This window comes from Staurois parvus, unplaced genomic scaffold, assembly GCF_062004578.1.
Source record: "Staurois parvus isolate SC_StPar_1 unplaced genomic scaffold, SC_StPar_1.0 ptg000748l, whole genome shotgun sequence".
NCBI lineage: Eukaryota > Metazoa > Chordata > Amphibia > Anura > Ranidae > Staurois > Staurois parvus.
The window spans coordinates 3,933,978-3,948,015 of record NW_028318544.1 but is presented as its reverse complement, the minus strand read 5'-3'; the positions used below and the strand labels follow the sequence as shown (position 1 = coordinate 3,948,015).

The 14,038-nt window shown below is 40.3% G+C and overlaps 1 protein-coding gene across 2 annotated transcripts in view; it reads left to right on the top strand.

Moving 5' to 3' along the window:
• The window catches only part of NCOA2 (nuclear receptor coactivator 2), a 132,080-nt gene that overhangs the window by 84,658 nt on the left and 33,384 nt on the right, over positions 1 to 14,038 (top strand). For both annotated transcript variants that reach the window (XM_089654288.1, XM_089654287.1), the window contains exons 10-15: positions 3,881 to 4,100; positions 5,567 to 5,779; positions 7,375 to 7,584; positions 7,996 to 8,125; positions 8,601 to 8,763; positions 10,496 to 10,774. In XM_089654288.1, coding sequence (XP_089510414.1) covers positions 3,881 to 4,100; positions 5,567 to 5,779; positions 7,375 to 7,584; positions 7,996 to 8,125; positions 8,601 to 8,763; positions 10,496 to 10,774 — 1,215 coding nt within the window. The remainder of the gene's footprint in view (positions 1 to 3,880; positions 4,101 to 5,566; positions 5,780 to 7,374; positions 7,585 to 7,995; positions 8,126 to 8,600; positions 8,764 to 10,495; positions 10,775 to 14,038) is intronic.

The window sequence follows — 14,038 nt, the reverse complement described above, 5'->3', positions numbered from 1 at the left end:
CTAGGGCACATTCATTGCAATCTTTGTCGCCTCTGTGTGTCTTGTAGTTGGGTACCTGTCCCTGGATGACCTAGATGCTGCACATCTCAATATTCTCTCCTCCTCATCATATGCCGTGTTCTCATGAGAAGCTGTGTGTGTGACTTGCTGACGTCAGTGCTTCAGATAGGTGCCATCTCCCTGGCACATTACAGCTAGGAGAGAGATCTCTGCTTCCATCCATTCTTCATCTCCGTGTGGCTGTCGCATTGAAGGTTAACAATGTGCCACGTTTATTATGTTATATGTTACATCCTTTAGCATTAAAGCAGGGCACCAGTCAAATAACCCATTGTATGTGTAATTTGAAAAAAAAAATGTTTAAAAAAACCTACTTGAATATATACCTATTAATGCATGCACACCACCCAGAGATTGATTTCAAGCTGACATTGTGTATAGGTCAGTGTCTTATAAATGTGAAATGAGCGTTAAATCAGCTGGTTATGGATATAGGGAGCTAATGGAGACCGACTGTTTGCTGGGACCAATAACATTCTATAGGTAGACAGTGACATTTATACCTGAGCACTTTTTCTCTAAATATTGAACAGCTAGTTTTCAAAGTGGAACTGAACTGAAAAAGTGAATATTTACTATATATTATAGGGAACATCTTAAGGTGTTCAGTGTGCTGCAATATCCTGAAAAAATTACTATTTTGTCTGGGGTTCCTACTGAAAAATAGCAGTGCACTTACTGATATGAGTGCGCCTAGAAACTCCTGTGACTACAACCTCACCTTACCTACTGTAATCCCTGTGAGCAAGCCATTAGGGGCTAAACACATCTGGAAGTGTGGCATGTTTGCTGTAGACAGAATGTATGCATTCACTTTGACTTTCATGGAATTAAATAGAATTTAAGATGGAGTGCGACTCATAACTTTTTCTACATCCTCATCTTAAAGGAGAAGTATGGTCAAAGCCTTTTGGCCATATATCTCCTTTGGGTCGCAGGAGTGTACTTAGTTCTGCGCTCCTGTGACCCATATTTAGCCAACAGCGGATGTCACAGAGCTGGTCCAGGCTTTACAGGAATACCGACAATGTCTGGATCCACCTAGATGCCTGATCGGCAGCTGGCTCAGCCTCTCAGCACAGTGCTGAGAACCTTAGCCTGCCGATCCCTCAACCTCCACAGCCTGGCACTCCAGTGAACACTGGAAGAGCAGAGCATTGAGCTAGACACTGATAGTCCGATGTGCTCAGAGCAGACCCAAGAACTGACCGATCAGCAGTCTTTGATTGCTCAGTTCTTCATGTAGAGCCAGCAGGGGACAACTGTAGCTTTGGACCAATGCTACAGCCATCTAGGTTAATATGTATGTTTGTTATTTTGGTTTGGTTTGACACTCGTCTTTTATATATATATATATATATATATATATATATATATATATATATATATATATATATATATTACTGGAGATTTTGACATGAGAATGCAAAACCCTGCCTCTACTAAGATGGCTGCCTTCACACAGACACTGAAGCTGATTTACTAAAGCTGTTGAAATGTTTGTACAAAGAATGGTGACTATTAACTTCCACTCTGTTCTGTTCAGTTTGTCCAGTCATGTGTAGATGAAATAAGTAAACCGGGATTTGCTTTTCACATAAAGTGAATCATTTGCCAATCCTTTGGTAAATTATCCTCCTAGTACAGAACAAGGCATGGTAAATCAGTGATCGGAAAGGATCAGCTGCAGAGAGACCCCCCAAAATACTGGAGACTAGTCCTTCTGTCCTCTGTGTGCCTTTTTTTTCTGGCATAGCTTCTTAGGCTTCATTCACACTGGCGGTGTTGAGCCTGAACCTTATAAGCACTTAGAGGACATTTCAAAATGCTTATAAATGAATGTAGTAATTTTTCAATGGTGCCATTCAATCTCAGTATTTATCTGCATTCAGGTGCAGTTAGGCTCTAGCTGTGTTTACAGAAAGTAGAATTCTGTTCATCCAGGATCTGTTTGGATACTAGTAGATATAATTTCAGATGGGCGTTCCACCTTGTTAATTTTTTATACGGATCTAGATCGAGTGCAGATGTAAACAGATGTTTACATTCATTCACATCCAAGTCTATTGAGGTCCTCCTCATATCACAAGATGGAGGAAAATTCAGAACAGACACAGATGTAGTTTTGTTCTGTTCTGGGGGATCTGTTTCCATGTCTCTTCATGTATCCAGGTCATAGTATAGCTATAGACCTGCTCTGTAATGTTGGAGGTAGTTTACAAGTTATCTGAGCAGAAGTGAAGAAGCTACTTGGGTGAGCAGAGAAATGTCTTTAACATTAAAGAACAAGTCCAGTTAAGCTCTCCTAACTTCTATCTATCAACCAAGATGATCAAAATTGTAATTCTCACCAATCTTACAATTATAAAAGATTTATTAGACTGACAACTGCATCTTGTTAGAATATCAACCATAATATTTCAATGCCACTTATTCGCTAACAAATCGGAAAGAGAAACTTTTGAAACAAGTTATGTTTCATCATTATACCTGGCAAACCGAGCGTGTTCTGAAAATGTGCATTTTATTCTGTTGTGTAACAAATGCCATCAGTTTAACCCCAAGCCTTCTATTATCATGAATTGCAAACATGACACAAGACTGCTACTGCTGCATTTTACTAGTAATATAGTAAAACAACAACATCCTCCATATATCTCAGAAGTATAAAAACGCCAACTTGCAGAAAATGGACAGTAACAAGCACCAGAGCTAGAGTTGTGCTAATTGAAGGCTGGGGTTTATTATAGTTTTTCCATGATTACCATTGATTTTTCAATCTTAATTTTTAAAATTTGATGTACCTCTTGACTGGTATACATTAAAGGGCCAGTCTGACCAAGACTGTTCATAGATGTTAACTTTTGTTTTTTTTTTTTTTTCTTTTTACGTACATGCAAAGATTTCTCCTTTTCAGTCAGCAGGCTTAAACAATCCTAATATATCTAATATATTCCTTCATCCACGCTAAACAGCATGGATGGAGAATTTCCACTGCCGGATATTTTATACTGAAAGCCTCAGCACCCACAGTCATCTAAATATCTGTATAGTGACTGCTTCTGATTGGATGCAGTCACTGTTTGGCCAACAATTTTCCACCCAGCTCTTTTGCTTTTTCAATTGAAGTTTGTCAAGCCAGGTGGTCCTAAAAGGGCCACGCATGGCTCAAATTTCAGCCAATCCAGAAGGAAACATCTAAAATTCGAGCCCCGTATGGCCAGCTTTATTCTCCTGCTGCACATATTAGGGTGTATTCACACCTGCAATTGCACCCGGATTGCGATTAGATGGGGGGGGGGGGGGTTCCCATGATTATCTTCTGGAGAAAGGCTCCCATTGTTTTTAATGCGGCTACCTCCTGCAGATTATTGTGGAATTATATGCTTCGGCTTCTTGCATCTAATCACAGTGTGGCAGCTTTCATAGGTGTGAAAGCATCCTAAAATTTGTGGAATATCCCAAAATGCAGGTGAAATGCCTATGTTATATGTTTGCCCAGCAGCAGACCTGCATTTGAAGCCAAGATGTCTTTCAGCATTAAACTTCCTACGGGTGAAAGAAGTCACAAAGTGCGATTTATCTTGGCAACATCCACCTAAACCTCAAATAGCACTTTTAAAGGAACTGTTTCTTTAAATGATTGTGTATGTTGATTTAAATGCCAGTACTACACAAATTATATGAATGCATTGTTATATAGAATTATTCGGCTTCCTGAAGTGTAAATACATCATAGTTCTACCCCAGCAACCTGTAAGGTCTGTTATGTGTGAGACATTTTTACAAATAATATTTCTTATTCTCTTTGTCCTTTCAGCTTTTGTCCGGCAGTTCTGACTTGGACAACCTGGACGAGATTCTGGATGACTTGCAGAACAGCCAGATGAACCAGCTGACTTATCCGGACACTCGACCTGATGCTAACTCTGTTGATAAACAAGCTATCATCAATGACCTGATGCAGATCGCTGGTGATAATGTCACAGCTCTACCTCCTGGAGTACAGCGGCAGAGAGCCCTCCGGATGCAGCAGACCCGTAAGTCAGAGACTTTCATGTAGGATTTCCTTTTCCTGATCATCTCTGCAACAATCAAAAGCTTGTTTTCTGTTTTGCTTTAAAGGCATTCTTCAGTATAAACAAGCAGTGCCCTCTGCTGCATACCCAGAGAACTGGATGGCAGCTGGGAAACTGCTGGCTTTGCACAAGCTGTGTAATTGCACTTCGTTTGTTGATGTGTAAGGGTGGCCAAGGAAGAAGTCTGTTTGTCTTTCTTGATTAGTGTGCCACTAGGAATTACTGCAGCCTTTACTGTACTCTAGTATGTGCATATGGCACACACTCATTGCACTGCCTAAAGAACTACAGAGGTTTTCCCAACTCATTGGAAGACTTCTCTGTGTGGTCACAAGGACTCATAACTTTCAGAAGTAAGTGTTATTGCTCTGCAATTAACCTTTTTATGGTCAGCGTATTCAGATACCTACATTCTTCATATGGATTGCCAGTGTTGTGCTGTCTAATGCTGCATAGATCATTCAACAGATGTGGAAAAAGACATTTTACATGGGTCATAGGTCAGTGAGTACAAGACTCTGTTCAACCATCTTTTAACCTTCATTGCTACTGGCTGTGATCTGTATCAATGTAAGGACATCAGGTGTTGATTCACATGATTCTCAAACACATAGTGGCTGCTTTTGCCTGCTGAGTGGTTTGTGGCTGCAGACAGGGACATTCTGCTGTGACTTAGGTGAGGAATACGTCAAGTCAACTTGGCACTCTTACTGAGCAAAGGAGAGCATAAATATAAATGATGGAGCCCTAATGCAAATTTATGGGGTCCTCCGGCTTCTCATACTTACATGTAAAGGAGAACTTACCATGACAGCTTAAATTTTCTGTAACATATGGAGAGCAGGCACCACACTGCACATGTGGTGTTTTCCAGATGATCTTGTGTATACCCAGGAAGACCCCTTGTGCTGGGCACATGCTGTATGGAAGATTACATTTAGGATGCTCTACTATTAGCCACCATCCCACAATCCATTTAGGTTTCCATCATTGGCAGAGGCTAATGAGGAAAGGTTGAAAGAGTAGAGCTGAGATTAGACCAATTTAGAAACTTTACCTAAAATTAAATAAATAAATAAAATGACATAATTGCAGCCCAGCCAGTGGAATTGGCTGGGGATAGATACCCGGAAGCCAGTGGGCTGAAGAAGTCAGCAGCCAGCGGGGAGCTCCGAGACATTGCAGAGAATATAGTTCTGCTTTAATTTCTTTTTGGCTCCACAGATTACTACATTTTCACTGGAAGCTGTGTGTTATTGTGCTCTTATAAAAGCAGCTTACAAAAACGGAGGCCCCAGCACAGCATACACCTCAGGGATAATTTTGCAGTTTAATGCCCTTGGTACTAATGTTCTGTCATTTGTTACATGACTACTTACTGTGCAGACCATGATATTTTAACCTTTTTTCTATTTTCGTTTCTGCAGTGTTCAGTAACCCTCGTGCAGCACAGCTACCGCTTGGGAGAATATTACCAAACCAGAATGTACCACTAGACATCAATTTACAGAACCAGACCACTGCAGGATCCTTCCAGCCAATGAGGAATACCAGCCCATTCTCTACCATGCAGCCCTCTGGGATGATAAACAGCCAAGGCATGCTGGGAGGGCAGGGAGGTGTAGGCAGTAGTAGTCCTGGTAGGTTTCATTTCACCTGGTTAGTGGTAAACTTTGAAATGGATACATATCAAGTCTTCTAATGCCAATTCTTCAAATACTCGATGCTCTAGGTTTGAGGCTTGTTAGTCTGTAGAGTAGCACTGATAAGTTTTAGGACTGTAGAAGGGAATAATCAAAATTAACCTTGTCAACAGGGGAACAGATCTTCATACCATGGAGCAAAATGCCCTTTAGGGGAGTTTGGAAGAGAATCCACTCTTCCTTCCTTACTATCTTGCTACATATTAACATTGTCATATGCTCAAAAGCCAGTTAGCTGTGAACTTATTTCTGTGCTCACTGCAGGAAAGCTTTGTTACGTCTGTAAGGAATTACCACAGTTGTGCTGGTAATACAAACAAAGGAAGACAGGGGGTGCCAACTTAGTGCAGCAATAATAGTATTTTATTGTATAAAAGTCAATTGGCAAATTACATGGAGAACAGTACACTGTGCCGGTTAAACAGAAAAATCCCAGGCAGGGTGACATGCTGGTAAGGGCTTGCTTCTCAGCTCTGTCAAGTTGCCATTTGTCTTTTATACAATCAATTGCTGCTCTTAGGTTGTGCCTCTGTCTTCTTTTTTGTATTACAGAGATCTCACTGTCTTTTGGTGAAGCAACCATTTATGCAGTCCCTCAACTCATTCTTATAGATTTTGAATATAGACGTTTAGAATTTGATATTGATTATCCTCAATTTTATGGGCTATTGATCTAAATTAATAATTTTTATCATGTTAGCCTCAATTTTATGGGTTATTGATCTCAATTAATAATTTTTATCATTGTTCAGCGAATTCTGGGTTTACCTTGTGATCTCAGTTGCGTTATGTTTTGTTGTTTTTGTTGTGTTTGTGCTGCACTCCAAAACTGGGGTAATAATGGAGTGATGGAAGAGCTCAGCATGTGTATACGCTGTCATTGGGGAGGGGGGAAATACAATGACACTGAGATGTATAAACCACATAGGGGCGTGATCCAGTTCTGTAGAACAGTGGGTCAGGAGACCACACAATGCCTAATGCAAAATATCTGAAACTTGAAGGTATTTCTGGCATATGCAATACAACAGCTGCATATGGACGTGCTTTAACTTTATTTTTTAGTTGTTTTTTATTTTATTGTTTTATAAATTGAAAAAGTTACAAAACATAATCTTGGGACGTTCCCCAGCTAAAAAACCGACAACTACATTAATACCCATAGTCCAGCTCAACCCAAACAATCCTCATGAGGGCAGGAGTATATTCAGTATGATGGATGTGCTTTGCTAAGTGTCCATGGCAACTTTTTTGAAAATATATTTTGGTATATAGTAATTTTTATTTTTCTGGTTATTCACTGTTTCCCAGAAACTTAAAAGTTGGTTTCTCAATGATTAGTTTTGGACTCCATTGTTAGTATTGAGATATGCTATAATTCATATGATTCATAGATTGTTGGCTGTTCATCCCCAAAGTGTTCAGGAACCCTTGTCTTCTGCTATGTTCAATGTATGTTATTTCTGTTTTTTCTTGCACTTGCCCTGTTGACAACCGATTTTATGAGATTTTAAAAAATTGCTGTCTTTTAGGAATGATGGGTGTTAATGCTCCAAGACCATCTTTACAAACAGAGTGGGGATCACCGGCCTCAGGAGTCAGGGCAACCTGTCCAACCACAAGTAATGCTATGAGCCGGCCAATGCAGGGCATGATTCGCAGCCCCACCTCCAATATGCCTATGAGACCCAACAATCAGACGTGTCCAAGGCCTATGATACAATCAAATGTTATGAATATGGGTACGTTGGATTAGGCTGTGTGATTTTTGTGGTTTAATAAACATTAATTATTTAAATTTGTTTTCTACATAGTATGCTTATGACAGCCCAAGCAAACCAAATGGGTGTTTCCAATTCATAGCAGAGCTGGAGAATCTGTGGCTTTCTAGCCAATGCTTATAGCTTCTTATGTACCATTATATTGACACTTGTTCAGTATTTAGTGTGGCCTTACATGGTCTAGTCCATTATAAATACTGTCTGCATGGGGATGTGTAGGCTGCTACTGCTTTTGGCAATACAAATATTGTCTTCCTGCTCTGGTCTATATAGCTTATTGACCATAATTAATATGGGCTGTCTCATTAAAATTTACTGTGTAGTGTTCTTTTCTTGTTTGGAAGCTGTGTAATGTCCACGTTTACTTTTTAGGAGCTTCAGAGCTGGATATGAACATGACTGGAGCTCCATATACCCAGCAACAGGCACCTCCCAACCAAACAGCACCCTGGCCTGACAGTATTTTGCCTATAGATCAAACATCTTTCAGCAATCAGAGCAGGTAAAGGATCTTAATTTGCTTCTGCCATAGAGTGGTAAGTTCTTGCCCTACAGCTGTGTATTCATGTACGGAAATTCGTCCCGTTTGGTACATGTGTACCTCTGTCTGTTCAGCAAAAGCTGTTCCAGAGACCAGCTTCTGTTGAACAGTCCTACTGGAAAACCAGCATTCGAGTAGCGTGTGCAGTCAGTGGCTGCAGCACTGATCAGTATATTTTGACAGGTAGGGGGGGTCCCTGCTCTCAGAATATAATGTAGCTAGGGAGATCCCTGCATCCAGATCACTTGTGTGGATGCGAGGCTCTGTGAGTTTTTTTTTTTTCGTTCAACCCACTGGTTGACTGAAAAAAACTATATGCAAGTATAGCCTGCTTAAATCATGACCAGAGTAAGGAGTGAACAAAGTTTGATAGTCCTTTCTATGTATCTTGTTTGTTTTTAATATTAACAGTCTGTTATAAAATGTTATTTTCCAGACAACAGTTTGGTTCACCTGAAGAGTTGCTTTGTCAGCCTCCTTCATCTGAATCTCCAACAGAAGAGGGAAATCTTCTGGATCAGCTGTACATGGCACTGAGAAATTTTGATGGCTTGGAGGAGATTGACAGAGCGCTTGGCATTCCCGAGCTAGTCAGTCAGGTATGTTTAATTTGTAATCTGCCATTGAATTGCGCAACTTGTCTTAAACATTTCTCAGTTGTTCAAAAAAACGAAACCGCAACACACATGAAAAATGAGGTAAGCTTTAAAGAAATAAAATTACAACTACAGTTGCAAATTTCAGACCTATTCAGTGAGCAGTAAGGTCTTGTTCACATGGGGCGAATGATTCTGTGCTCCATGTGACAGCTGTCTATTCTTGGGGATGCACCGGTGTTCATGCATCCCTGTGCAGACAGTGTCTTAGCTGTCAGTTGGGACACATTCGCTGCTCCCAATGTGACGTCCGTGTGGGTGCATGGCCTTAAACACACCCAGGATGATGAGGGATTATGGTTGCTGACAACAGTTTTGGGGAGGAAATAGGGGAGGGGGACATTAGCTCTCAGTGGTGAAACAGTCGTGCCCAGGAAGCAGTGGGGGACAACTGTTACCAACAAAGGATGGGGGAAACAACAGTGCCCAGCAGGGAAGGCGGAAGTATTAATGCCCAGAGTAGGGTGGGAAGGAGCAGTAGTGCAAAATGGGAGTGGGGTGGAACTGTAGTGCCCAGCAGGAGTTGAAAAAGAACAGCAGTTTTAAGTGGGGAAACAATAGTTCCCAGAGAGGGGTGGGTGACAACAGTTCCCAGCAAGGGGTGAGGGAAACCAGTGCCTGGGGGAGGTTGGGGAAAACTACAGTGGCCAGTGGGGGAGGGAGAGACAGTAATGCCCAGCGTGGGATGGGAAGGAGTAATAGTGCCAGTGGGGGTGGGTCGGGGTTGCAGAGGAACAGTAGTTCTCAGCACGGGGAGGGAGACATTGCTGTCCGTGGACAACGTTCCTTAAATTTCTATGTCCCATATTGCTGCTTTCTTCTCCTGCTACTCTCAGGACTATAGAGACTGAATTGGCTAGGAGATCACTCCACCATAGTCTGCATAGAGCTGCAGCTGGCTGCTGGGACAAGCACTCCAGCACTTGGCTGTGGAACACAGCCCTGATCCAAAGGACTCTTGGATTATGGCAAAATCTTGGGAAAGTTCCTGGACAATTGGGGTGTTTGCTTGTACAGTAGCTTCCCAGTGAGGGCATGAATAAAATGCCACAGAACCCCCTCATTCGCATATATCTCAATGGTGGTAGCCAGGACAGAAGACACAAGTGCAACAGTTTTTTCAGTAAGTCTGGGCAGACAGGTGACCAGAGATGGTGGAATAGTACAGCTGGATTGCTGTGAGTCACGTCTAACAAACATAGCTGTAACAGCGTCTATACACAGTTTTTTGATGTGCTTATTGTTCTGGGTCTATGGCTTGCAAAGAGGTGAAACTAGAAATAGGATGACTGTCCCAAACCTTGAAAAAAAATTTCCCGTATTTCTGTCATGATGGATTTACCTTACTTAGGTTTAAATACATAGCAAAGGCGCTTGTGTCACTGTATGGGGCTCATGTGATGTACATTCATGTGTGCAGTGTGTTCTGGAGCTTCCACTTTTTGACTTTGCTCAGACCTCATTTAATAAGCGTAATTCCTGTCTAATTCCATGAATCACACACAGATTTTTATATTATACCATTTTTTTTATTTTTTTTTATTTTTTTTTTTTACAGTTCTCTTTACATTGATGTGTTAATCTATATTATTATTATTTTTATTATATGGTGACAGTTATTTTTTTTTTCCATACATGGTCCTCTAAGTTATGAAAATGTTTATTCTTTTCTCAGAGTCAGGCCGTTGATCCAGATTCATTTCTTAGTCAAGATTCAAACCTGATGATGGATCAAAAAGCACCTCTCTTTAACCATGCGTATGCAGCTCAAGGGCAGATTCCTCAGAACAGCTATGCTCAGATGCCTGATCCAAATTTCCACCCTATGGGCCAGCGTCCAACCTATGGCATGCTGCGCATGCAGACACGGCCTACGATGAGGCCCACTGGAATGGTGCAGAACCAGCCAAACCAGTTAAGGCTCCAGCTACAGCATCGGCTCCAGGCACAGCAGGTATACTACTGTGATAACATCCTCACTATATGACATACTTTCACTCGTCAGTAAGAAACTGTGACAAGCGCATTCATTTATGACTTCAAGCTGCTGGTAGTCTTATTTTGAATATTTCAGTATTCTAGCCTGGCAAAGTTAGAATTTAAGTCTGTTTATATTCCATAGATGAATCGAAGGGCCGGCAAAAATCTTTTCAATTGTGTTAATGTTCTTTGATAATATTTTCACCTGCAAACGCAGCAAATATATTTCAGACTCCATTGTTACACTGAAGAGAGTATTGCTGCTACCTGTGTGTGTATATATGTATGTAGAAGTATATATGTTCCTGTTGCAAGTGAAAATATCAAAGGACAGTAAGGGCTCTTTTAGACAGGTGGTAATGCTTACTACATTCTGAAAAGCAATCTGAGGTGGATTGCTTTTAGATAGTGGTATATCAGCAGTTGGAAGGCATTCTGATGCCTCCTTAGCCCTGTTTTTTTAACTGCCCAGTGTCAGCTTTGCTTTGGGGGGACTAGGCTGTAACTGCAAGCCAAGTGTTTGAATCACGGCTGCAGTGTGACCCCATAGATTGTTGCCATACGTCAAACTGCAGTTCAAATTGCAGTGACCACAAAGCCATATATGTGCATTGTTCACAGTTCAATTAGGAGTATCTGTGGTCAAAATTTAAAATTGTATATTCATTTCAATGTCAAAAGTCAAAGCCCCTCTCATTTGATGTCATGACGCTTGATAGTTCCATGCTGACACCAGCTGGTTATACATAGGATTTCACCACTGCCAAAACTCAGGAGAAAATATTTTTGCACAAAGCGTTTTCTGTACAGAGATCATGTGAGTGTATTACTTTCTATCAATAAATGGTTGTTTAAGGATAAAGCACTATGAGCTGGTTACTCTTTTAACATATCCACCGTGGAAGGAGAGCCAATTGAGTGAAAGGGATCCCATTCAGCAGGACACCATCCCATCTGCATTTGGTCCAATTAAAGAGACACCGGCTTTATACGACCTCACTTAACGGTTTGGTCATATATTTGAGGTGAGAGCACAACCGGTGAAGGTACACATATTTAAAAGTATATTCACATAAAAGGTGAATTAAGAAGCACTGCGTTTTTATATATTTCAAGTGAACACAAAACATCTGAAGAATTATATATGGACATTTCTGTTTGTTTTATATATATATATATATATATATATATATATATATATATATATATATATGGATCTTTTTGTGTTTTTATCATGGATTCAGATAAATATTGCACAAATTGTTATTTGGGCACGTATATATGTATTTATGATTTGCAACATATTGGTAACAATGGAGCGTGGCACAATTTGGCATCTAAATTTACGTGTTTGTTTTCTTTTTCATTCTGTCTCTTCAACTATTTTTTTTTTACAATAATTTTTTTTTCACTGTATGTTTACAATCTTTATTTTACCCATAAACATTTAATGCATAAAAAGTTTTTAAAAATCAATATGTGTTAGCTAGTTGAACCAACTCACTTTTAGACTTGGTTGTCTCTATGAAAGTTTGTACAAAGCTCTCTGATAGTGGATTGAAGTTTTTGCACTGCTCAAAGAAATTCTGTGTGCATTTTAGTGGGGTGAGCAATCATAGGATCCTAGAGCGCCATCTGCTGACTAGATAAGACTATAACATTGACCTCCTATATTTCACACAGAAAAACATCTTTTTACCTTTTATGTACAGTATTTTACTATTATTCATGATAAAAAAATCATGTATGTAACTACTAGAGCTTATCCCTTCCCATCTCCTCCTAAAAAGATGTCATGTTATGTGCTTTAAAGGGGCAATTAACTCATCAAACCGTAGTCTTAGAAGTTGTGTATAGCAGAGGGGGTGGGGGAACCTTTTCACACCAATACAATGCTGCCGATTGAGACCCACTCTGGCAGTTCAGGGTTTTTCAGCTTTCTTTAGACAAGGACCAAAGTAAATGTTTCATATAAAAATCAAAACAATGCAGCGCTGAAATTAAAATTATGAAAATACCCATATACAGTGTATATTCATCAAACTTATCAGTTCATGGTAAAAATATATAAAAAGTCCAATAATCAAAAAAGGCTCTAAATTGTAGAATTCACAAAGTAGTGGCAGACTCCTGGCTGTTCCGTGAGGCAATAGTACAATGATGCACTTACCAGAAGTACATACAAACTGAGCGTTGTATGTAAATATTCCACATGGACATCAGGATCTGGTCATCAGAATGGCGTCATCTAGGGCTGCAGCAGACTCCCAGGGATGGTGTCACTCACTCATGGGGGTCATCACAGGCTCACCAGAAAGGTCCAACGCCGTGCAGATTCCATAGACTCCTCCACCTTGGGTGGCTCAGAATAAAACGAGCCAGGGAGGCAAAATAATGCTAATAGTGTGATACTGTTTATTGAAAATCCAAAGTAAAATAGCAAACTGTAAAACACTCACATGTGATACAGCAGAGAAGGCTATACAAACATTGCCTCACAAATGAATAATCCAGATGGGGTATAGCGTCAAATAGAGGGATTCCCCTTAGAGGGAATCCCTCTATTTGACGCTATACCCCATCTGGATTATTCATTTGTGAGGCAATGTTTGTATAGCCTTCTCTGCTGTATCACATGTGAGTGTTTTACAGTTTGCTATTTTACTTTGGATTTTCAATAAACAGTATCACACTATTAGCATTATTTTGCCTCCCTGGCTCGTTTTATTCTGAGCCACCCAAGGTGGAGGAGTCTATGGAATCTGCACGGCGTTGGACCTTTCTGGTGAGCCTGTGATGACCCCCATGAGTGAGTGACACCATCCCTGGGAGTCTGCTGCAGCCCTAGATGACGCCATTCTGATGACAAGATCCTGATGTCCATGTGGAATATTTACATACAACGCTCAGTTTGTATGTACTTCTGGTAAGTGCATCATTGTACTATTGCCTCACGGAACAGCCAGGAGTCTGCCACTACTTTGTGAATTCTACAATTTAGAGCCTTTTTTGATTATTGGACTTTTTATATATTTTTACCATGAACTGATAAGTTTGATGAATATACACTGTATATGGGTATTTTCATAATTTTAATTTCAGCGCTGCATTGTTTTGATTTTTATTTATTACAGAGGTGCTGAGGTATACCTTTCATGCTAGCGGCTTTATAACATTTTATATACTCTTTTCAAGCAAACATCTTCATTTGCGCTCGTTCATTTCACTCTATTTTAAA